General features: G+C 32.1%; 2 protein-coding genes across 2 annotated transcripts; one reads left to right on the top strand and one right to left on the bottom strand.

Moving 5' to 3' along the window:
* Nucleotides 1-10578: 10578 nt before the first annotated feature.
* Nucleotides 10579-16256, bottom strand: LOC107813027 (replication protein A 70 kDa DNA-binding subunit D-like). The gene is made up of 10 exons (XM_075242091.1): nucleotides 15731-16256; nucleotides 14939-15209; nucleotides 14755-14851; nucleotides 14544-14668; nucleotides 14381-14465; nucleotides 14160-14295; nucleotides 11620-11783; nucleotides 11424-11544; nucleotides 11165-11359; nucleotides 10579-11053 (listed from the first exon to the last, which is right to left on the bottom strand). The coding sequence occupies exons 1-10, from the start codon at nucleotides 15929-15931 to the stop codon at nucleotides 10946-10948; spliced, it is 1503 nt and encodes a 500-aa protein (XP_075098192.1). The 5' UTR covers nucleotides 15932-16256; the 3' UTR covers nucleotides 10579-10945.
* Nucleotides 16257-17023: 767 nt separating this feature from the next.
* Nucleotides 17024-20859, top strand: LOC107808780 (G-type lectin S-receptor-like serine/threonine-protein kinase At1g61500). The gene is made up of 7 exons (XM_016633346.2): nucleotides 17024-18654; nucleotides 18737-18853; nucleotides 18988-19199; nucleotides 19411-19621; nucleotides 19754-19991; nucleotides 20175-20325; nucleotides 20422-20859. Exons 1-7 carry the CDS (start codon nucleotides 17349-17351, stop codon nucleotides 20722-20724), a joined length of 2538 nt encoding a protein of 845 aa, XP_016488832.2. The 5' UTR covers nucleotides 17024-17348; the 3' UTR covers nucleotides 20725-20859.
* Nucleotides 20860-23358: the final 2499 nt, after the last annotated feature.

Genomic DNA, 23358 nt, shown 5'->3' on the forward strand with positions numbered 1-23358 from the left:
GCAGTTAATGTATGCATTAAATTCTATTTTACTTAATTACTTGACATTTTTAATATAAAGCACTGTTTTATTTATTTTTGCAATTCAATAATTGAGCATATGTTTTATCAGATTTATTTTGCACTTCGATAATGCAGCTCCAGCATCACGTGATGATAACGTAAGAATATTAAGCGACATACGGCGATGATGTAGCAACTGCGTGTGGGGTTACTATTTTATATGACCATGACATTCAACAAATTAAATCTGAACGTACATATTAAAGCAGAAATATTCATATAATTAATGAAATTTGAAGCTGGCTCATCACTCATATGTGACTGTTGAAATTGGTTAACTCAAATCTGTATTTCTAGCTATTGAGACAGAATATGATTTCATTAGTAACACGACTTATTTTGTTTCTTGAAATGAAGTTTCTGAGGTGAATGGTTTAAATTTCAGGACTTTTTATTTTCATGAAGAGGTTAGCAATTACTATCTTTGCGTCTCATTCACTTAACCTTTTTCATTTGGTCTTTTCCGTAGTATACGTTTTTACACTTCTATTTTTATAAGATCATAGTTTGCATCTGATGTATTTCAGGAGTGCCATGGATTACTGGTTGACTTTGAGAAGGAGTTTTGATCGGAACATTTCAGTACTTTAGGCAGCAGGTATAAGTGGGGGTACTATTTTATACTTAAGCTTTCATTATTGGATTGGTGCTGAACCTGTTTCTGAAAGTAGCATGATCAAATACATTTTGATTCAATACTATTTATAGGTACACATGCTAAAATGAGATAAAATAGTAAGGTACATCAAATAACAATAAACGCAGTTTAATAGTGAGACTTTAGTACCAGAAAGAAACATGAAATGCTTGAAATATGTCGTCCATAATTATAAAATTTGTAAACTAACTAAAACATAAAAGTGAAACAGCATAAATATCTTGAAATGATTAAAATACATTGTTCATAACTAATAAGATTAATCAGACAGTTCTTGCTTTCTCCAAGTGTTACATTTGTAAACACCTTATGCTGTTTTCTTCTTCTTAAATGGTCTTTTCATTTTATTTCCTGACAACTGTGTATTCGGATCTTCTTCAACCACTGTTGCGACATTAGTTAAACTTATCTTGGCAGGTGTATTAGCAATATCGATTAACTCGTTCTCTTCAGTAGATTCCTGCATAAATAAAATAATCCAAAATTGTGAAAATAAGTAGTGAATTTACAATTTCTATATCTTTATGAATTTATAGCGTGAATTTTTATTTTCTTGATGAATCAATAATGTAAAAAATATTAATAATGAGTTTGCAACTTCCTATAGAATAGAAAAAGAGAACATTCACAACTTTTAAAGATATTAAAATATCTCCACAACCGTAAATTTATTTGGTAACATATCATTCTAGGTATATAAGTATGTGTCATCTTTAAGGAACAAATAAAAGTGAGCGATCACTACAACATTATACATCTACAGCTACGAATTCTTTGCTACGAATAAAAAAAGTGTGGCTATTATCTAGCAATAGCCATAAAAATTGAAATTCCATGGCTGTTCACAATTTGGTAAAATTTCTTAGCTACAAAAAGTAAATTGGCAAAGCTAGTTCCTACTTTTTGCTATAGTTGGTTAGTATCGTGACAATAACTGCGAAAATAGCTACACATTTACTGCTACATTATAAATTTGTAGCTAATTGTTAGTTTGTCACGCATTTAATTTATTGTAGCAACAACTAATATTTAGCCACAATAAATTATGTCAAATAAAATACCGAATATATTTGCTTCAAGTTATAAAAATCGTGGCAATAATTGGCTCAATAGCTACGATGAATATCATGGCAAAATAATATAGCCACGAATTTATATAGCTACAATAAATATTGTAGCTAATTCTAAGTTTTGCTATGCATATGAAGTCACTGTAGCAATTGTAATCTTTTAGCCACGATACATTTGTTTGCACATAATTCCATAGCTAAAAAAAATAGTCTTGCTACAGTTTTCAAAGATTGTAGTAACTGTTGGGACATATGTGCTCAGGAAAAGCCTACACGAGACAACTCAACGAAAAATCTATTTTAGAAGCTTATTAAAAAATTTGACACGCAAAGAGCATCTAAAATTATAAAACTTCATAATAGATAATTTCTTAATTGAGTTTTTCCTTATCAAGAGACATAGATACATTTGTATCTATAAAAAGAGGACAAACATTTTACACGCCTTGCGACAATTATGAAACAAAATTATAAAGAGTAGGAAGACAAAAGTTTAGTCACTAATTCATTAGTTGGAATGAATGCAAGGGACTTTGGTTGAATTTATTAGAGTTTATAAATTTAAGTGTGAAATTTATTAAAATTCTTATAATCACATAGCTATTCCTAAATCAAGTGTCATGCATCGAGAATCTATTTCTATAAACAACTATGCTATGTTTAACAATATTTATTTATTAATTTAATAAAAAATTCGGCATAGTTTCCCCTAAGAATCCATCAACATAACACCTGGTAGAAAAGATCATTCAACTCAATCCAATACTATTGAATATTAACTCATATTCAATTAGAGTAATTCACCAATATAATAAAGTAATACATAAATTCTTTAAAATAATAAAGAACTAAACACCGTCTCTCAAATAAATAAGTAAAATTTTAACATTACTTGAGGATAAACAAATATGCATATAAGACTTCTAAATATTTTACAGTAATAAATCTTCATCATCAGTTTCAGGTTCTGATTCGATATCTTCAATAATATCATCATCTAAGGTAACATTAGTGCTAATAACATCAAGATCATTTCTTCTCCAGTTCATAAAGTCTTCATCTTCATCAAATGTACCCGAGAACTCTTGAGCATTTTGTTGAAAAGTTTCTTCACTGAGAGCACCACCAGTAAAATAAGTAGAATGACCATTCAAGACAATGGACCAATTGGGATGAAGATTATCCTTGACATAAAAAACTTGTTCTGCTTGAGATGCAAGAACAAATGGTTCATTTGTTGCTAACTTTCGTTTAGTATTGACACTAACAAATCCATGTTTATCTATCTTCACTCCTTTTCCAATGTGATCAACATCCAACCAATCACATTTAAATAAAACAATTCGTTTACCTTCAAGATATTAAAGTTCTCCTATTTCGGTTAGAGTACCATAATAATTTATATTTTGGCCATTCATTATTCCTCGTACTAAAACACAACTATTTTGCTTCACCCTATTTCCTTCGAGTTGTTTAGTATGAAATCTAAAATTATTTATATCATACCCTTTGAATCTTTGGACTCCATCAAAAGGACCTCTAGCCAAAGAATACAACTTGCAACTTACTTGTGAATTTCCTTTCTTGCGCATTTGTACAATCTGTATAATAATAAATAAATAAAATAATGATGCTAAAGAAGTATTACAAATAAAAATTAACAATGTAATGAAAACTTACTCGATGGAAAAACCAATCATCGAAGTTCATGTTCCTATTATTCTGCTCATACTCACTCTCGTACTTACTGTTTAAAATAACCATAATAATTGAGAAAAGGCTAACAAAATCAAGCAGAAATGTATAGTGGCATAAAGAAACATACCGTAAAAATGGTTGAACTTCTTCACAATTTCTCAAAATATAAAGATGAGCTTGTTTTCGCTCAAGCTCTTCAAGATTTCTGGATGTATCTCCTAATAAAGGATAACCCTTTGTTCAAAAATTGATAATTTACTGAACGGCTCAACCTGATCACCTTCACAAATTTTGTCCACTGGATTATTCTCTTTCCCACTTCCATGTAAATACCTTGAACAAAATATCACACTTTCTTTAACAATATATCCTTCTGCAATAGTATATAAACTAATCAATACATACTTAGAATGCTCCCGGGTCATCCAAAATCCGGTCCGAGCATACGCCCAAGTCTGAAATCATCATGCGAACCTATTGGAACCGTCAAATCTCGATTCCTAGGTCGTTTACTCAAAATATTGACCAAAGTCAAACTTAGCCTTTTTAGCTAACCTTAAGGAACTACCTGTTCCGATTTCCACCCGAACCCTTCCAAATCCCGAACTAATCATCCCTGCAAGTCATATAACAATAAAATCACATAGGGGAGTCTTATTTAGGAGATCAGAGTTCTAGAAAGCAAAACGATCGGTCTGGTCCCTAAATGAGAGTTTAAATTTTAGAAATCAGACCGTAGTCGGAGCAGTGTGAAGACGACCTCGGGATGGAATATCGTTGGTTCTGTTAGCTCCATTGGGTGATTTCGAGGATATCGAGAGATCCCCAGCATAGATATCGAGGATACTAAGAGATCCTCGGGATACTGAGAGATCCCCGACACACATATTGAGGATACTAAGAGATCCTGGGGATACTGAGAGATCCCCGGTACACATATTGAGGATACTAAGAGATCCCCGGTTGCTATCTTTATGTTGAGTTGTACTCCTTTCCGTGATTATTTTGTGTCTGTTATAGTTGTTGTTGTTCTTTCTATTCTGTGTTATTTCTTACTATTGCACTTAATTATGTTGTCTTGTTCTACATTGTTATACCTTATATTTTATTTAATCTCAGTAGGGCCCTGACTTTTCTCGTCACTACCCGACCGAGGTTAGGTTTGGCACTTACTGAGTACAGCTGTGGTGTACTCATACCCTTTCTGCGCATGTTTTTTATGTGCAGATCCAGGTACTTCGACTCAGTCCCATCACCCTTGAGGCGAGGCGTTTTCATAGAGACTTCGAGGTATATCTGCCGCGTCTGCAGACTGAAGAGTCCCTTTCTATTCGCAGTATTAATATAGCCCTTCTGTATTTTCATTTTGATAGACATTCTAGAGTTAGAGCTTTTATGTATCTCTTAGCTTGTGATTCATGGGGTTCCGTATTTTGGGAGTGTTAGATTGAGATTTTGTATTGTTAAATGTCAGGCGGCATCTTAAACACTGTTTCTTTTTGTTATATCAGATTTTAATTATTTTCCTTTCGCAATTGTTTTCTTTTCCGCATTTGTTAGGCTTATCTAGTCGTAGATACTAGGTGTCATCACGATAGTTCATGGAGGGCGAACTGGGGTCGTGACACTTTCACAATAGACAAAATTATAATTTAAGTTACTTTCCTAATATTTAGGACTTTGAAATTAATTTAAATTTTAAATATTAAATATTTTCTTATTAATCTACAATTAACTATATTTGTGTCTTCTTGAATGAACTTGAGAATAACTTTTGAATTTTTTTTTTAGAAAATTCTTAAATCATCAAGGGTTGTGTGTTTTTACTAATGTCACGACCCAAAATCCATTAAAGGGTCGTGATGGCGCCGGACATCACTGTCAGACAAGTCAATACATACTTAAAACGCTCTCGGGTCATTCAAAACCCGATCCGAACATACGCCCAAGTCTGAAATCATCATACGAACCTGCTGGAACCTTCAAATCCTGATTCCGAGGTCATTTACTCAAAAAACCAATCTTAGTCAATTCTTCCAACTTAAGGTTTCCGAAATGAGAATTCTCTTTCCAAATCGACTCCGAACTTCCCGAAATTCAATTTCGGCCACGCATACGAGTCATAATACCTGAAATGAAGCTGTTCATGGCCTCAAACCGCAAATCGACGCGCTAGAGCTCAAAACGACCGGTTGGGTCGTTACAACTAAAAGTAAAAAGAAAGCACGATCACTTGTAAAGTTGAATTGATAAAATTATAATTATATGGTTGGAAATGTCGTTCGCCTTTTTTACCCTTTAAAAATTATAATTGTAACTATATTAAAAGCACGAAGGTCCTTTGTGAAATGTCGTTTGCCTTTTTTACTCTTTAAAAATATATTATACTAGGATAATATTGTAATTTAACTATTCTCCTAATATTTAAAATTTTTAAATTAACTAAAATTTTGGTTATAATATTTTTTCATATTTGAACTATACAAAAACTACTTATATTTAAAATTTCAAAATTTATTATAAATACACCACTTCGACTCTTCTAGATCTTTTTACCTAACTAATAATCGTGCTCTAAAATTTACAAAAAAACTAATATTTAAGAATTTGGATTCAACTATAATTCCTTTAAAATGGTAAGAAGGAAATTGTCCCAACTTTTGCCGTGAGATATTTTTTCCTAAAACTTTGCTGCTCAACAAACAAAAAAAGAAAAAAGGAAATCTTTCAACAATTTCACCTTCCTTTTTGACAACCAAACGGCACCAAAGGATTCTCTAACAAAATTTTATTGTTAATTTAATTCCTTTGAAATATGTTCATTAAGCTTAGGTTTTTTTTTTTTGCCAAAATATCAGAATTATTTTTTAGAAAAACAAAGTATCCTAAAAATAAATAAAAAAGGAAACTATATTTCCAAAAGGAACAAAATTGCCGTCAAATAATAATTTGTTATACTTAAAAAAATATGGAGCTTCTTTTTTGTGGTTATTGATTATTAGGAGGGAAACATGAATTCTCTTTTTGAAATACGTGAATTAACAAAAACAAAAGAATTCCCTCCATATTATTTCCCTCTAAATATTTTGTGCCTAAATTAAAGCCTCCTAATTCTATTAGAGAGTAATATGCTGTTTCTTTTTTATAGAAAGATTAGAGTGCAAAAAAACCTTAAAAAAAAAGCACAAAAGAAAGCCAAAAAGTGAGGTGTAGATTTTTTATTACTTGTCTGAATCAACTTGTCATCACTAAAAGCAAATGTTCTAATTTCTTTCTATATCTCTGTTTCAATTTATGCATTATACATTTAAATTTTTGTTATTTTGTTTAATTCTGCAGACTTAGGCAAATTTTCTTGTTCTTAGATTATCGGCACATATCCCTTTTTTTACTTTTTGGTTCAACTTTGTTAAGAAATGGAATCCTAGTGATTTCTTTTTGTGCTATCTTAAATATATGAAATTTACTTCTTCTTCTTTGTTACTTTTGAAATTTTGGGGCTGTAAGTGTGTGTTGATTGGTCTATATTTGTTTCCTTTCATGTCTGTTTGATTTTTTATTTTAAAGCACTATGAAGAATTTGTTCGAAAATTCTGAATTCTTAAAGTTCACTGTTAGATACCGTGTATTAATTAAAAAGATGTGGTTATACAATGAGTACAATATTTCTGAAAGTTCAAATGATATATAAACTCTGTTACTATAGTATTTATCATGTTATAAGTATACAGTTTGAGGTTTTATTTAATTCTTAAAGTTGGCTACTAAGTACTTACAGAAAATATCATTTATATTTGTATTTATGATAATTTATTTTAGTGTCTTACAAATTCTTATTTGTAACCAGACATGGGTAAAATGATTTTTGGAAAAAAACTAATCGCTTGACTGATAATCGTGACTCGGAAACTGTTAAGAGTTCTAAGAAGCCGTCTATTGACGAAAACTTGCTCACGCAATCTGTAGAAGAACTTGTTTATCCGGGTAATTGTAATATGATTATTGTGCAATATTGAATTTGTCATTAAATCTTTTTTCTCATTATATAAATTTGTGTCTTTGTTTATTCATATTTAGCTAATTCATCTTCAATAATTTTCTCGGAAGTGGACATGATAAGGGAGAAAGAAATTAGCTATCACTATGGTGGCCATTTTGTATTCTCCCCTTCTAGAAAATATGTAGATGGTCATTTGAAGAAAACAAATATTGATGTTGATTTTATATCTTTCTTTGACCTATTGGATGACTTAAAAGAGTATTGTAACTTCAATATTTGTGAGGGAGACAAGTTCTTTTATTTGAGAGGTGATAGAATTATTAGTGATTATGATGGGGTAGTTGAATGTCATGACGATCAAAATATTAAAAACATGCTTGTTAGTTATAGAATGCATAAAGAAAGACCTATTGAGATTTATACATTGCTGAAAAATGATATTTTTATGAGTACTTCTCTTGGAGAAAATAGTTCTAGGGGTAATGAGTCTGAAGAGGTGACATAATCAGTTGTAGGAGCACACGAATCAGCAAATTCAGTAGGTAATCACTATTTTTATTGATCTTAATTACTTCTATCGATATTTTTACTTGACGTTATTTATTTAACCTTCGTAGGTTCCAACGCTGTGAAAAGAAAAACTAGAGGTCCTACATGGTGTGTGAAAATAATTAACTTACAGGAGGAACAAAAATTACCCGTGGAATTTGATGAAGATCATCAAGCTATCGGTGAGAATGCAAGCAAATTAATTTGGTTTTTGGGACAAACAGTTAGAAGTCGAACTTGTTTCTCTTTAAAGGTAAATGGTTGGAAAGAGATTGAGCCAGATAAGATCGACCATATGTGGGAAATTGTCTTGGTAAGAAAAACTAATAAACTAATAATTTATAATATTTTATAATTTCTTATGGTTTAACAATTACTAGAATATATGATTATAAACTTTGATTGTATTTTTTTTATATAGGAAAAGTTTAATTTTGATGTGTCAGAGGGAAGAAAAAGCGCAATTCTTATTAAAATGAGTGACCTCTACAGAGACTATAGGTACAAGTTGAAGAAGAAGTATTTTGATTCAAAAGTAAATTACCAACTTCGCCTATGAAACAAGCCTAAACTTGTTGCCGCAGATGAATGGAAATATTTGGTCAATCTTTGGAGTGATGCCGACTTTCAGGTATTTAAATTGTAAATTAATTTGTTTCAGCCTTTTTATTATTATGTGTTTCATATTTTGAGGATCTCAAGTTTATTTAGGAAAATTAATTATGGGCGTGTTTGAGATAACTAAAACTGTTTTACTCTGAATTATTATTTTTGTGATCCATGATTTGGATTCCAAATAAAATTAAGCTCTCTTTTTATCACTAACATTTCCTTATATAAGAGCACGATACTTTTATTGTCTTTGTATTTCATATTCGATTTGCTAGTTTTTATGAGTAAATCCAAGGGCATAGTAAGCTCTCTTTTATCACTGGCTTTTCTATAGAAACTAATGTTCTTAATTTTTTTTTTCAATTTTTATTTAGGAGAAGAGCACACAATACAAAACAAATAGATCGAAACGTTCCTTGCCTCCATACATTGGGACCAAAAGTTATGCAAGACTTAGATACGAAATGGTATGAACGTTGTAATAATATTTTTAGAACAAATTTAGAAGAACTATATTCACATATTTTATTCATTTGATGATTATGATTATTTTTCCGCAGGAGCAAAAAAATAGAAAAGCTCCTTCTCGTGTTGAAGTTTTTATGGAATCCCGCAAGAGAAAAAAAGGAAAACAAGTTGATGCTTTTCAACAAGATGTTATTGTAATGTCAATGTGTTCTCTTTTCTTTTTATCTCCTTTTATATTACACATTTGTACTTATATTTGATTGATTTGCATTTTTTGATTGTAGGACCAATTTTACCAATTTAAAAAGCAGCAAAAGAAGGAGAAATTTCTTTAAATGATGATGATATCTTCGAAAAAGTACTCGGGGCCGAAAAAAATCGATATCTTCGTGCGTATGGCCCAAGAAAAAATATCAGTGAATATTTTGGTGGTAGACCAACAAAAGTACAACTTATAAAGCAACTAAAATTGACCAGAAAAGAGACAAATGAGCGTGTGGAAGAAGTTAAAAGGGAAGCTAAGGAACAAGTTGAAGAAATCAAGAAAGATATGAATAATCAACTAGCATGGATGAATAAATAATGGGAAGAAAAATTTCGAATGATACTTGCAGCACAAGGTATTCAACAAAAAGATATATATCTAACGGTAAGTAACTTATTAGACTTTTATTACTATCTTTTTATATTAGTAATTTAGAATATATGTGATTTCTTTTAGGTAATATTCATATTAAAAATAAAATTTAATTTTTTATATAAAAAATACTTCATTGTATCATTTAGTTTTATGCTTTTTTTTTTCTATTGTTATTGCAGCCTCTGGAGGAATTATAAAAGCATCAAGGCCGACGGGCACATGAATAATGTTTTTCCTCTTGTCAAAGCTTATTGATATGTTTCAAACGATGTTTTAATATTTGGAATGATATTGTTGAACCTTTGTTAAATTTTGTTTATTAATATATTGTGTTTATTACGTAATTGAAGATCTTATGCTACAGTTGCCTATGTGTTTCACTGTCAAAATTTGATTGTATTTCTAAATAGGCTTTATATGAATTATTGTGACTAATAATGCTTGTGACAATTTTTTAATTAGTAGTAATGAATTTTTAAATTTGTAGCTAAACATATATATTGCAACATAATAAAAACGTAGCTATATATATTTTTTATTTTCATTGCAAAAATGAAGAAAAATTATTGCTATGATTTTATGCTTCATGGCAAAAGAGAATGAAATATTAGCTATGGGTTTTTCAATTTGTAGCTAAACATATACTCCTACAATAGCCACGTATCAAGAACATGGCTATTCATTTTCACTTTTCGTAGCAAATGATGAAAATCATTCGCTATAGTTTTATATATTTCATGGTTAAAAGTATGGAATATTAGCTACAATATGAAAAGGTTTATGGCAAATACTTCAATTCATAGCTACGGAGTTTTTACATTGTAGCTAAACATGAGTACTATTGCCACGAGACTAAGCTCTCGAAATAGCCACAAAATTTGAGTTTGCATAGCAAATAAATTAAATCTTTTGCTACAACACAACAATTCGTGGCTACAATATGAAGATAACTACAAATTTGTTCATCGTGGCAAAAGAATAAAATCACTTGCTATAAGTATATTTTTTGTAGCAAAAACCTTTTACCATCATCGCTACAACATAAAAATTTCCGTAGCAATAAGTATTAGTCCTTAGCCACGGATCATATAAAGTCTGTAGCTGAGTTTTAGCTACGCTACATTTTGCTACAAATGCTACAGAAAACAATATTGTGGCTAAAGTGTTTTGCCATGAAAATTTTCATATTTAGCTACAATGCTTTTCATAGCTATAAATGTGTAATGTTGTAGTGGATGTATTTACCTCGCATTCCTTCTCTCCATCAAAGACTTGGTTATTATTGAAGTCAGGGTCCTATCACAAAATAATAAATAAAAAAGTTTGAAATTATGATTCAAATTATGCAATTTATTAGAAATTAGCTTTTGAAATATGTTATGAAGTTTGTAAGCAAATACGACATACAGTTAAGTCATTTGTAGGTGTATCAAGACTATATTTCTTTATCAGTTGCTCCTCATCCGTAAGCTTCACAACACTATAAATTTCCTTTTGCAGTTGAATGTTCTCGCTCTTCACAATAACCTTAAACATGAGTTTTCTTTGGAGAACATTGTTCAGCTCTTCCGGATACAGATACATATCAACACCTCCAGTATTCTAGAATGAAAATTTCCGTTAGAATTGTTAAAAAAAGAAATATGAATATAATTAGTTGATATACCTCAAGAAATCCTTCCTTCAATTCTTTTGCGGATTTGCCAATGAGAAACATAGCTTCGCGGTCCCAGAGCAATAGGGAAACAGATCCAGTAGTATCCATTACCCTAACCTGAAGCTTGTACCTAATTCCACAGGAAACATTTGAGATATAAATGTAACCAATTGATGGAATAAGGAAATAGAGTTGCTGCTTTTACCTAATAATTGCTGAGTAATCTTCATTTTTGCATTTGGGGTTTGGGCATTGATAAATGTTTCCCAATTTATCCACCTTTTTTTGACACTTCTTGCAACTGACATAACACCATCCTTTCTCAAGTTCTAAATTTTCTATACTTGCGACAATCCAACAGGGACCTTCCTGTTTAATAAAATGATTAAATTTTAAATCGTCACGTATATAGAGAGCGTATATATGCAAAAATAATAATATATAATTTGCATACTTTATATTTCAAAAATTATGGTAGTCAACCAATATGTCATCTGAGAGATGATAATATAAAGTATGAAATTCATATATTTTAATGGACTAAGTGCTGAAGAAAAGTGGAATATGTTGTATGTTAAAGGGAAGGGGGAGATTTCACAAAATGTGGGGCAGGGAAAGAGCAATCTATACTCTCCGTTTGTGTTTCCATTGAAAAATGGTTATAACTAATAAGATGGAGAATGGTAGTCTAATTTAAAGCCAGTGTTAACAGCAAAAGAACAGATTCATTGATTGGGTAGCAACTAAAAATAGATTGCTCATATAAGAAATATTACGGCAAATGCAGATAACAGTGACGACAACATAGCTTGTTGTTTATGTGATGATCAAACAATTGAAACAATCCAGCATTTATTTGGCAAATGCGTTTGGATATACGGTATTAGTATATGACTATTGAAATGGACAGATACGCAGCTGCATTATGGTGAACCAAACAATGATCATAAATTCATATAATTTAAATTTTTCATAACGGATCTATTTAATTTATAGCAAGTTCACTACGTAAGTGAGTTCTTATAGAATATAATGTATCCAATTCAATGTTAATTAATAAATTCAATCGTTGCTTTGTTGAAGTTGATACAACTTTATGTAACTTAATACATAATTTGGCTTTTGTTGACTGAAGTTTCAGTAAGATGAGATTTGGCGTCTTTGTGTACTATATAGTATTATATAGTAAGAGGCATAAAAAATGGCAAGCAAAGGGCTCGACATGGCAGGGGAGGCTGTTCAGACTGCCTGGACTGTATTTAATAAATGAAAAACCTAAAAGTTTGTTTAATCGCGCGACGCAAATTAATTCTGATGCTAAAGCTGCTACGACTAAGAATGGCAAGAGCTCAACATACTGACAGCGAGGGGTTATTTTGTTGGACAATGTGTGAATTCAGGCCCTATTGTAGAGCTCAGGCTTTGTGATTGCTGTAAGAAGCTCAGTGTTGGAATTGCAGGAACCTATGGCCTTTTTAGGGGAGGAAGTTCTGTTTTTGACAAATTTGAGATCTCAGTCTTTGGCACGAATGTAATCTAAGGCTTTGCCACTGTTGGGATCTCAGCTTTCCGGATCGTTGCTCGTATGAAAGTTGATACAACTTTATGTAACTTAGTACATAATTTGGCTTTTGTTGACTGAAGTTTCAGTAAGATCAGATTTGGCGTCTTTGTGTACCATCAAGTATTATATAGTAAGAGGCATAAAAAATGGCAACTCATTGTCAGCATTCTGCATGACAATAATCCTTCTGCATTCTGGTTGAGGAACTGCCATTTGGCAGTCCATGTGCGCCACCCTAAAGATCGTATTGTACATTGAAAGTAAGATATTGGGGGTAGTTTGTTATCCTACATACTAATATATGTCTTTACATTTTCTTACCAGGTCATTTTAATTATGGACGCAAACTTGTGGTACATAATAGATGAAAATATTGAACACAATAGAAACTCATTGTCAGGCTTTGGTTTGTTTGGTAAATCAGGTTTTGGCATTGCTGGGATCTCAACCTTTGGCATAGCAGCAAGCTTGGGCTTTAGCACAGCTGGGATATAAGGTTTTGCCAAAGTTGGTAAGTCAGGTATTGGGATAGCTGACAGCTTAGGCATCGGCACAATTGGTACTTCAGGCGTTGGCATAACAGGAATTTCAGGCTTTGGTATGGGTAGAAGCTATGGATTCGGCACAGTTGTGATCTCAGGGTTTGTCAAGCTTGGAACTTTTTGTGTACCATATAGTAATATATAGTAAGAGGCAGAAAAATGGCAACCAAAGGGCTCGACATGACAACAGACGCTGTTCAGACTACCTACACTGTCTTTAAAAGATGAAAGACTCTTAAATCTAAAATTTGTTTGATCGCGCCACCCAAATTAATTCGACTACTAAAGCTGGTAGTCTTAAGAATGCAAAGAGATCAACAAACTGATAAGAGTGGTTAGTGATATTTCCCTTGTGTGCATTAATATGAAGAAAGAAACTACAATCTGGGCCAACGATTACATTGAACAAACATAAGTGACATGTGTTCCATCCAATATTATAACAACTAACATTATTTCAACTCTACATATTTATGCAAATGGAGTACCAATCATATAAAAAGTCTTTATTTTATAAATGTATAATGGCATTTTAATGCAGTAAAATAGGATAACCAATGGCTTAATATCAGAAGAAAACAAATAGAAAAGATGGTCTTCTGAAAAATCAAAGAAAGAAGATAAAAAGAGTGAACTCACTTGCATCGACTGGACTAATTGGGAAATTGTTTTAACTTCAGCAATGCCCTTCTGTAACTCATCCGAAACAGAGAAACTTTGTTGAGAGATGGTTTGAGTAAGCCTCTCAGAGCAACTATCTCGAACAGAAAGTAATCTATATGTATAAATAAGGATTACAGTTAGAAATATACATCAAAAGATAAATATGAGTGTAGATACATTATTAAAATATATTTAACCGTGTTTTAAACTCTTCAGGTTGAGGAAAAGTAGGATTAATCCACAACTTTGATGTATTCCAAGTGTTGCGCACAGAATATGAATCTGAAAAAAAATAATTATATGTAACATGTGATGAATAACTTTCAAAAAGTTAAGTGAAATTTAATAGTTGCATGTTACCTTGAAATTTATGCGCTTTTATGAGCTGCATAACAACAATAATAGGCTGGTTGTTAGAACTTAAAAGGTGAAGTATAACTTGATCAACAAATTCCTCCCAGAATGTAGCAGATAACTTGTTCCTCCTGTGAAATAGAAGTAGTGTATAATGTTTAGTATATGTATTTATGAAAAATATGTATTTAATAGATGGTTGTCTGTTTATTCTTACTCATCATCTTCTAGTTCGATATCCATATACTTCCTAGTAATTTCACCTTGTTTTTGCGTTTGTACCTCACTAAAATTGACAATTTCTCCGATAACATCTAAAGAATATTAAAGATGTAAAAATAATTAGCATCAATCTATTAAAAAAATATGTAAAAATTAATTAAAATAAACACAAATATTACCAAATAATTCACTCTCGTTGACATCAACTTTATTTATCAATTGATGATATGGTCGCAGCTCAAAGATATTCATTGGAAAAAGTGGATCAATTGTTTCAGCCACTGTTGTCCGTTGAATAAACGTCAGCATCAATCTATGTTTTGTGGTGTTGAACCTCTCCTTGTTTTGGCAGGCGATAAAGTTCGCCATAAGATATAATCCAAGCTCATTAATTTTTTTGTTGAAAATATGCAAAACAGACTTGCCAATAGAAGCATGTATACGATCGCCCTATAAAGAAATTACAATAAAGGAAAGATATTACAAATCTGTATAGTTTAGTATTTATATTAGCTTTAGTTTTAAACAGTAGAGTTAAACAATTTAATTAGTGACACTAATTCCACAAAAAAAAACAGATTTGCAAGTCATGTAAATGTTTATAAAAAATACAAAAAAGCAGATTTGCAAGTCATGCAAATGTTTATAAAACATGCTTAAGAAAATCACCTGTTTCTAGTAATGTAGAAACAACAACTACAAATTATCCACATGTATACAGGATATAAAGCTGAGCATTGGTAATAAACTTGTTTTACAGTTCGAACTAAGCGAAATCTAAAAATCTGGAAAAGCAAAACAAATGTTTGGATATTGACATTTAAATTATTCCTATAAAAATCTGGAAAAGCAAAACAAATGTTTGGATATTGACATTTAAATCTGAAAGAGCAAAACAAATCTATGGATATTGACATTTAAATTTCGAATAGCAGAAAGGAATTAGCAAGCCAATAACATAATAAAAATACCTTTTCATCTTGTAGAGCCAATTCAATTGAGAATATAGAGCCAGGATTAAAACGATCCGGTTTTTCCCACATACGGACAACACGAACTTTCAACTTCCATTGCATCTTTGATATAGTTATATCCTTGATGAAATCATTGTTAGCGGCCATCTTTTGGGTAATTCGTAATTTTTGTTGAAATCTTGGTAGAAGAACGAACATTAAAATTGAAGCAGTTGTACATGTGGAAGAAACATATATTTTGAGCTTTGAGCAGTTGATACCCAATATAGTAAATCATGGGTTTGATAGTTCAAAATAAGGTGACTTTGCAGAGAGAAAACGTGACTTTGCAGATAAAATTTAGGGTTAATTGAAGTTAAAATTTGTTTACCAAATTTTGTGGAATAAAACGATTGTGGAGCAGTTGAAGTTTTTTTTTTGTTTTACCCACGTTCAATTAATGCTTAGAAACTGACTTTTAGTGTGAGAAGTTGTAAAGCCGCCTGTTGAAGAAAGTGCAGTTGATGATATTTTACGCCTCTTTTTCGCAGAGGAAATAACTGTGCCTCTTTGTTGGTTAAAATATGGTATTTGTATTTTAATGCCGTCTTAATTCAATAAATTCAATATTCAATAAATCTCTATTAAAAAAGAAGAAGTTCGGTTCTTCATGTTCAAAGTTAAAGAGTGAAAAAAAGTTTATTTTAAAATCAGTTAATCTTTTATAAATAAAGAAATATTTAATATTTTAAATATGAAGAAATCTGGAATTGTGAAGGAGTTTTTTTTTTTCAAATAATTTTATAGCTCCTATTTTTTTGGAGGACTGTCCTAAAGGGCCAAGGGGCATATTTTAATGATGCCACTTGGCGAAGTGAGAATGCTTTTTCCCTTGCTTTTAATTATAGATAGATAGGAGTAATTTCTTTTTTCTTTTTAAAAGGTACTGATACTTTTATATTCCAAATCACATAAAAAAATTAAATTGGTTGATTTTCAAACCCTAACCCGACTATGCTTTTTAAGAAGGAAACGGTGTATCAGATCCGAAATCTACAGGGAGAGAGTTGTATATTGTAGAGTTGGTGTTTAGGAACTTGATGAGCTACAGGGGAGAAATTGACTACTGCTGTATTCAGATCAACCTATTTTCCTATTGTTCCTTTTTTCTTTTCTGTTTTTCTTTTTAAGTTGCCGTTTTAAAAATAACATCTTTATTCCCAAATGTGTACTTTAGTCTTAAGTCCAAAATAAGCTCAGGATAAAGTAAGACAAGTTATAGTGACTTCTGTCCGAAGTTTTTTCCCTTAGAGTCCCTCGCCCTCTTACCATATGCTTATGGCTTAATACAGGGAAAAGTTTAAATTTGACTTCAAATGCTTATTTTTATCTAAGGGGGAAAGAAAACCAATCACAGTCCAAAATGCTCTGAATAGTTTTTTGGACATCCTGGTAGACTTGATACTTCTTTTTTTATATAATATTATCAGTCACCATGTTTGAATTACTTGGCGAACTCCAGCTATGTTCGTTCTTGTTTCCAGTCCCTATTTTTGGTATTTGTTAATTGACCTGTGACTCTCTCTTTTAAGTGTCTCTTGATGTTTGTTATTATAGAAGTCTATCATTTAAGAAAATGGGATTCTGTCAAGCTTGGAAAATACTTTTGATCTCTCTTCTTTCGTACTGTATCGTCCAGTCATATTATTGCAATGCCTCAGACACCATTCTGCAATCACAAGAGCTCTTAGTAGGGGATACTTTAACCTCTGCTAGTCAGGTTTTTGAATTTGGATTCTTTAGTCCTGCCAATTCCAGTAAAACGTACCTGGGGATATGGTTTAAGAATATCCCGCCTCGTAAAGTTGTGTGGGTTGCAAACAGGGAAAGTCCACTTAATGTTTCTGATTCCACTGCAAGTCTATCGATTAGCAAAAATGGAAACTTGGTGATTCTTGATGGTGTACAGAATGTTATCTGGTCAAGCAATGTCTTTGTCCCCACTAATAACACAGTTGAAGTTGTTCTCCTGGACAGTGGGAATTTGGTGCTTAAAGATAATATCTCAGGACAATGCTTCTTTGAGAGTTTCGATTATCCTTGTGATACTTTCTTGCCTGGAATGAAAATAGGTTTCAACAGGATAACTGGGGAGAGATGGCTCTTATCTTCTTGGCACAAGGAAAATGACCCCTCACCGGGAAATTTTTCTGTTGGAATCTCGGAGCAACTTCCTTCTCAGTTTTTCATATGGAACAAATCTACTCCCTACTACAGAACCGGGGAGTGGAATGGACTGAAGTTCATTGGTCTTCCCTATATTGATTCAGCAGCCTATATAGTTCAGTTTGTCTTTCAGCAAGATTTTCAACAGGGAACTGCATACTTCACCTTTCTTCCAAATACTTCATTTCTAACTTTGGTGGAACTTCAGTCAACAGGATCTGTTCAAGTTGTTCAGTGGACCGATGGGGCTCCTGCTTGGGAAGTCTATGCTAAGATGGTACATCCACCATGTGATATATATAACACTTGTGGACCTTCAGCAATCTGCAGCAAGAATAAATATCCAACTTGCAGCTGCTTAAGAGGGTTTGTGCCACGGTCTAGTGACGAGTGGAGCAGAGGGAACTGGACAGGTGGTTGTGTGAGGCAAACTAAATTACTATGTCAGCGGAAGGGAATTAACACGTCTCCAGGGGTTGGACAGCAGGACGGTTTTTTGAAGTTTAGTGGACTGAAACTGCCTGATCTAGCTGCTATTTTTCGCCTTGATAGTGCTAGTGAATGTGAAAGGTTATGTTTGAACAATTTCTCTTGCACTGCTTATGCTTATGTGGCAGGAATTAGGTGTATGGTGTGGTCTGGAGATCTTTTAGATATGCAGGATTACTCATATTCTGGGGAAGTTCTTTTCCTTCGGCTTGCTTACTCAGAATTAGGTAACTATTACATTAATTTTGTTTTACACTAACTTTATGATGTAATCCATCTACTGCAGTAGCTTATTGAAATGTCGTTCAGTTTTTCCAGGTAAGCGGAAGCTTAAAAGAGCACTAATCATATGTTCTGCAGTATTTTCCAGTCTCTTGTTGGGGATTGCTTTATATTGTTTGCTCAAGAATAAGATTTATCAAACAGGTAATGATATATGTCCCCCCAAAGTGAATAAGAAAAAAATGTTTTTGACAAATGAAACTACCTTGATGGTTTTGTTGACACAGCTATGCAACGAACGTCAAGCCTGATCTTTAATTATTTGCTTCCTTTAACAGGACAAAAAAGAAAAGGAACCATAAGCTTTCGTATAAGTGATTCATGCAACATTTCAAAAGAATATGCACTGGAAAGTTTCTGGATTGGCAATTTAAAGAAAGAAGATCCAGTTGAGCTTCCACTGATTGAATTTGAGCTAATTGCCGCTGCAACAAACAACTTCAAATTAGACAACAAACTTGGGGAAGGAGGATTTGGCCCTGTTTTCAAGGTAACTACTCTTTTCCTCAAGCACTTAACCTACTATGTGGTCAAATACACGAAAGTCCATAGCGGAACTTGCACTACAAGGGATTTGATTACTGAAATTATGTATTATCCAACTTCTTTTACCCTTTATTTTTTTTCTTTTGAGAGAGCTGGAGGGGTTTGTAAAGTAAGTTTTCTGATCATTTGACTTTTAATGGGCTGACCTTGCATAGGGAAAGCTAAAAGGTGGACAAGAAATAGCAGTGAAAAGACTTTCTAATCGAACAGGGCAAGGCATAGAAGAGTTCAAGAATGAAATCGTATTAATATCAAAACTCCAGCACAGGAATCTTGTACGACTCCTGGGATGCTGCATTGAAGGGGAAGAACTTCTTATAATTTATGAGTACATGCCAAACAGAAGCTTGGATAAATTTCTCTTTGGTATGGCTGCTCTTGTTTTCTCTCTTCTAATTCTTTTCTCCATCTTGTAGAGTCAATTAGAAAATATAGTTTCCATCATGTTTAACATGTCCAAGGGATACTTATTTAACTCTTTGTACATTTAATGATCAGATATATCACAGAAAGAACTGCTAGATTGGCCTAAACGGTTCAACATCATTCAAGGTGTTGCTAGGGGGCTACTATATCTACATCGAGATTCCTGTCTGAACATTATACACCGGGATCTGAAAGTAAGCAATATCCTTTTGGATGAAGAGATGAATCCAAAAATTTCAGACTTTGGTTTAGCAAGAACGTTTCAGAAGCAGCAGCAGCTTGTGCATACTCACCGAGTAGCTGGAACATAGTAAGCGACCTTATTTCCGTACTTCTCAATTGATAGACGTTCAGAACCGCCAATTAACATGCATTCAAGATGTAGAAGTAAAAATTGGTTATAGCCTCATCCTGCTACTCTTTTATAATTCGAATTTGCATCATAAAAACATATGTCGTTTTGATTTACTTTTGAAAGTACTAATATTTGCAGTGGATATATGTCTCCTGAATATGCTTTGAGGGGGGTATTCTCTGAGAAATCTGACGTCTTCAGCTTCGGAGTCTTGCTATTAGAAATCATAAGTGGCAAGAAAAATTCAAGTTTTCATTACGTTGAAGAGAATCTTAACCTTCTCAATTATGTTAGTACACTCTTTCTTTGATGCTCCATTACTATTTGATCAACTTCACTCATTTTTATGTATTGAACCCCATGACAGTGTGTACCAATATTGCAGGCATGGAAATTATGGAGTGAACAAAGGGGATTAGACTTTATGGATGGGACGTTAATCAACTCATTTTCTCCAGAAGAGATAACGCGATGCTTACATGTTGGCCTTCTCTGTGTTCAAGAATGTCCTAGGGATCGTCCTACCATGGCAGCCATAATTCTCATGTTAAACAGTGAAATGAAATGCTCAACTCCTAAACAACCTACATTTAAGTTTGAAACATATTTGGATCTTGCCGGTTCGGCAAAAGATAATGACAAATATTCTGTTAATGAGTTTAGTGCATCTTTGTCTCAAGGACGATAGAACATGTCAATGTACATTCTTAAATGTTGTTACTTAAGTACAAAAATCCAGTCATTAGCCTCCTGATGATGTTTAGTATCCCTCACAATTTGTAAATGAACCATTCCAGGGGATGTAATTCTTTTCTAAACCCAATTTTACAGGGTCAATCTTGTACTGGTTAACATTATTTTTTAATAAGATGACTTTGTTTTATTCTCAAGCACCATTTAGTGTAAGTTCAACATTGCGTAATCACTACTAGAAAATTGCAAAAAATAGTCTAGAAATGCTGACCGAAATCGATCGGAAAACTAGAAAAACCGACCGATTTCCGACGAGTTTAAGTCGTCGAAATTAGGCTGGTTGATAATAAATAGCGACCGAAGTCGGTCGTAATTTTTGACCGATTTCGGTCGGTTTTATTAAAAATATAAAATTACGACCGACTGATTTCGGTAATTTTTTAATTTTAATTTTAATTTATTTTACATGAAAAAACGACTAAAATTGGTCATTTTCTTAAAAAATAAATTTCGCGGGACGCCAAAATAGTTTCCCATATTTTTGCGCCAAAAAACCGACCGAAGTTGGTCGGTTTCATAAAAAAATTAAAATAAAATATTTTAAAAAACCAACCGACTTTGATGAATTTTTCGATCGATTTTTTATTGATGGAAGTCGATCGGTCGGCCGCGGTCGGTATTGGCCAAATTTCTAGTAATGTGCTGAACATAATTCCAAACAGTAGTACCAAGCTTAATATCAAGGTAGCAGTCTCATATCGTTGTTAAGATACCCTTCATATCTTTTTTTTTTGGTTCCAGATGCTTATTTTCGTCTTTTTTTAAATCATAAAACAAATCCTATTATCAAACTTCAACTAATATTCTTTTTGCGTAGAGGGTTGGGGTAAAGGGTACTGCAGCAGATTTATAGACATTCCTTGTACATACTTCCAACTGCCAACTATAAAACATGACACTATTTGGTTCATGAGCAGAGCCATATGTCTCTCTGTGGTACCCCAGCTACATTTATATAATTCAAAGAATACCCAACTCATTTTCCTCTAGGATGAATTCATTCAGCTTGCTGCACCTTTTTATTTTTGGCCCCCCTTGCTACATTTGTTTTCTAGTATTTAGTACACCCTCCGTTACTTTTACCCATATCAATAGTTAATAATTTCTCAAATTTATTGGAGTACTTGTAGTAAAATTTGGATTTCCAAAACATAGTAATTCACATAAATAAGGGTGAGTATTAAATTAAACCCTTAATTAATATTTTAAAATACATATTTGATAAGGAATTTTTACCTAGCTCTACTATATTAGAAATTTATTTACCTATTTTCTCTATGTTTTGTAGTTTTTAATAAGTATCTAGGTTTTTCTTAAAAATTATATACATTGCTCCTTAAAAGGCTCTCACCCTATTATTAGTGCCTTCAATTAAGCGATTCAATTATATCATTTCCTTTTTTTCCCTTCTCCTCCTCTCTCTTCTCTTTTTAAACATCAAACTCCCTTAACCTACGCCTAGAATCTCCATCTTCTCTCATTCCACCATTGCCGTTAACTTTATATTATTAAAAAATTGTCAATTGCAACGTTCTTTTGCTGGAAGATTGGACAACACTGAAAATAAAGAAACATTCAAATTGTTGCCAGAATTATTCCCAATGCCTTTTCATTAAAAAGTTGTGAATTCGATATTTATATTTTTAGATTCTGTGATTTATTTGGATTGGATATTCTTGCAAATGATTGAGAATATACTTAGAAGTTTATATCTCAATTTTGAGGGAGATTAGTTGAGTATAAAGTTGGTTTTATGTGAAATTTGATATTGAACTCGAAAAAGAAGAAGTTGCAGAAATTGTATGATAACTGTATCATAATTGTATTTGAATTGTATCAGATACATCAATGCCTAAAACATAATTGTATCATGCTTGTATCACATTTGTATATAATTTGTATCTGGTACATTAATACCCAAAATAATATATGATACAAAACTAATAAATTAATATACAATTGTCATATATTTGTGATACAAATTGTGAAATTGGTCACGAACTCACAACTACTCGTAACAATATACAATAAATATACAAATACCATACATTTGTAATACAATTCCTGCAATAATTATGATACATATACAATTATAATACAATCGCGATGCATTTCTGAAAAATTGTGACACAATTTATAATCTTCATTTTTTTCAATTTTCAATCATAACTCTACACTAAAAAAAAAATAATATAACCATATTATAATTATAATAGTATTGTATCAAATATTATTTTGGATATTAATGTATTATATACATGCCACATACAATTTTGATACAATTGTGATATAATTCTAAAATAAATATGGTACAATTATCATATAATTCAGAAAAAATTACTTATCGGTGAAGAGAACAACTGCAAATCGAAGTTCAAACCTGTAAGATTTTAGTGGAGAGATAGCAATTTGGGAAGATTCTATAGAAAAAAGTCATATAATGATTCTTATTGTTAGTGAAGCCATTGTTAATGTGGAGTAAAGCTTGAAAAAGAGACAAAACAAAAGAAAGAAAACAAGATTTTAGAGCAATATTCTGAATTTTATCTGCATTATATCGATAAGAAAG

This window comes from Nicotiana tabacum, chromosome 3 (assembly GCF_000715075.1).
Source record: "Nicotiana tabacum cultivar K326 chromosome 3, ASM71507v2, whole genome shotgun sequence".
Lineage (NCBI taxonomy): Eukaryota > Viridiplantae > Streptophyta > Magnoliopsida > Solanales > Solanaceae > Nicotiana > Nicotiana tabacum.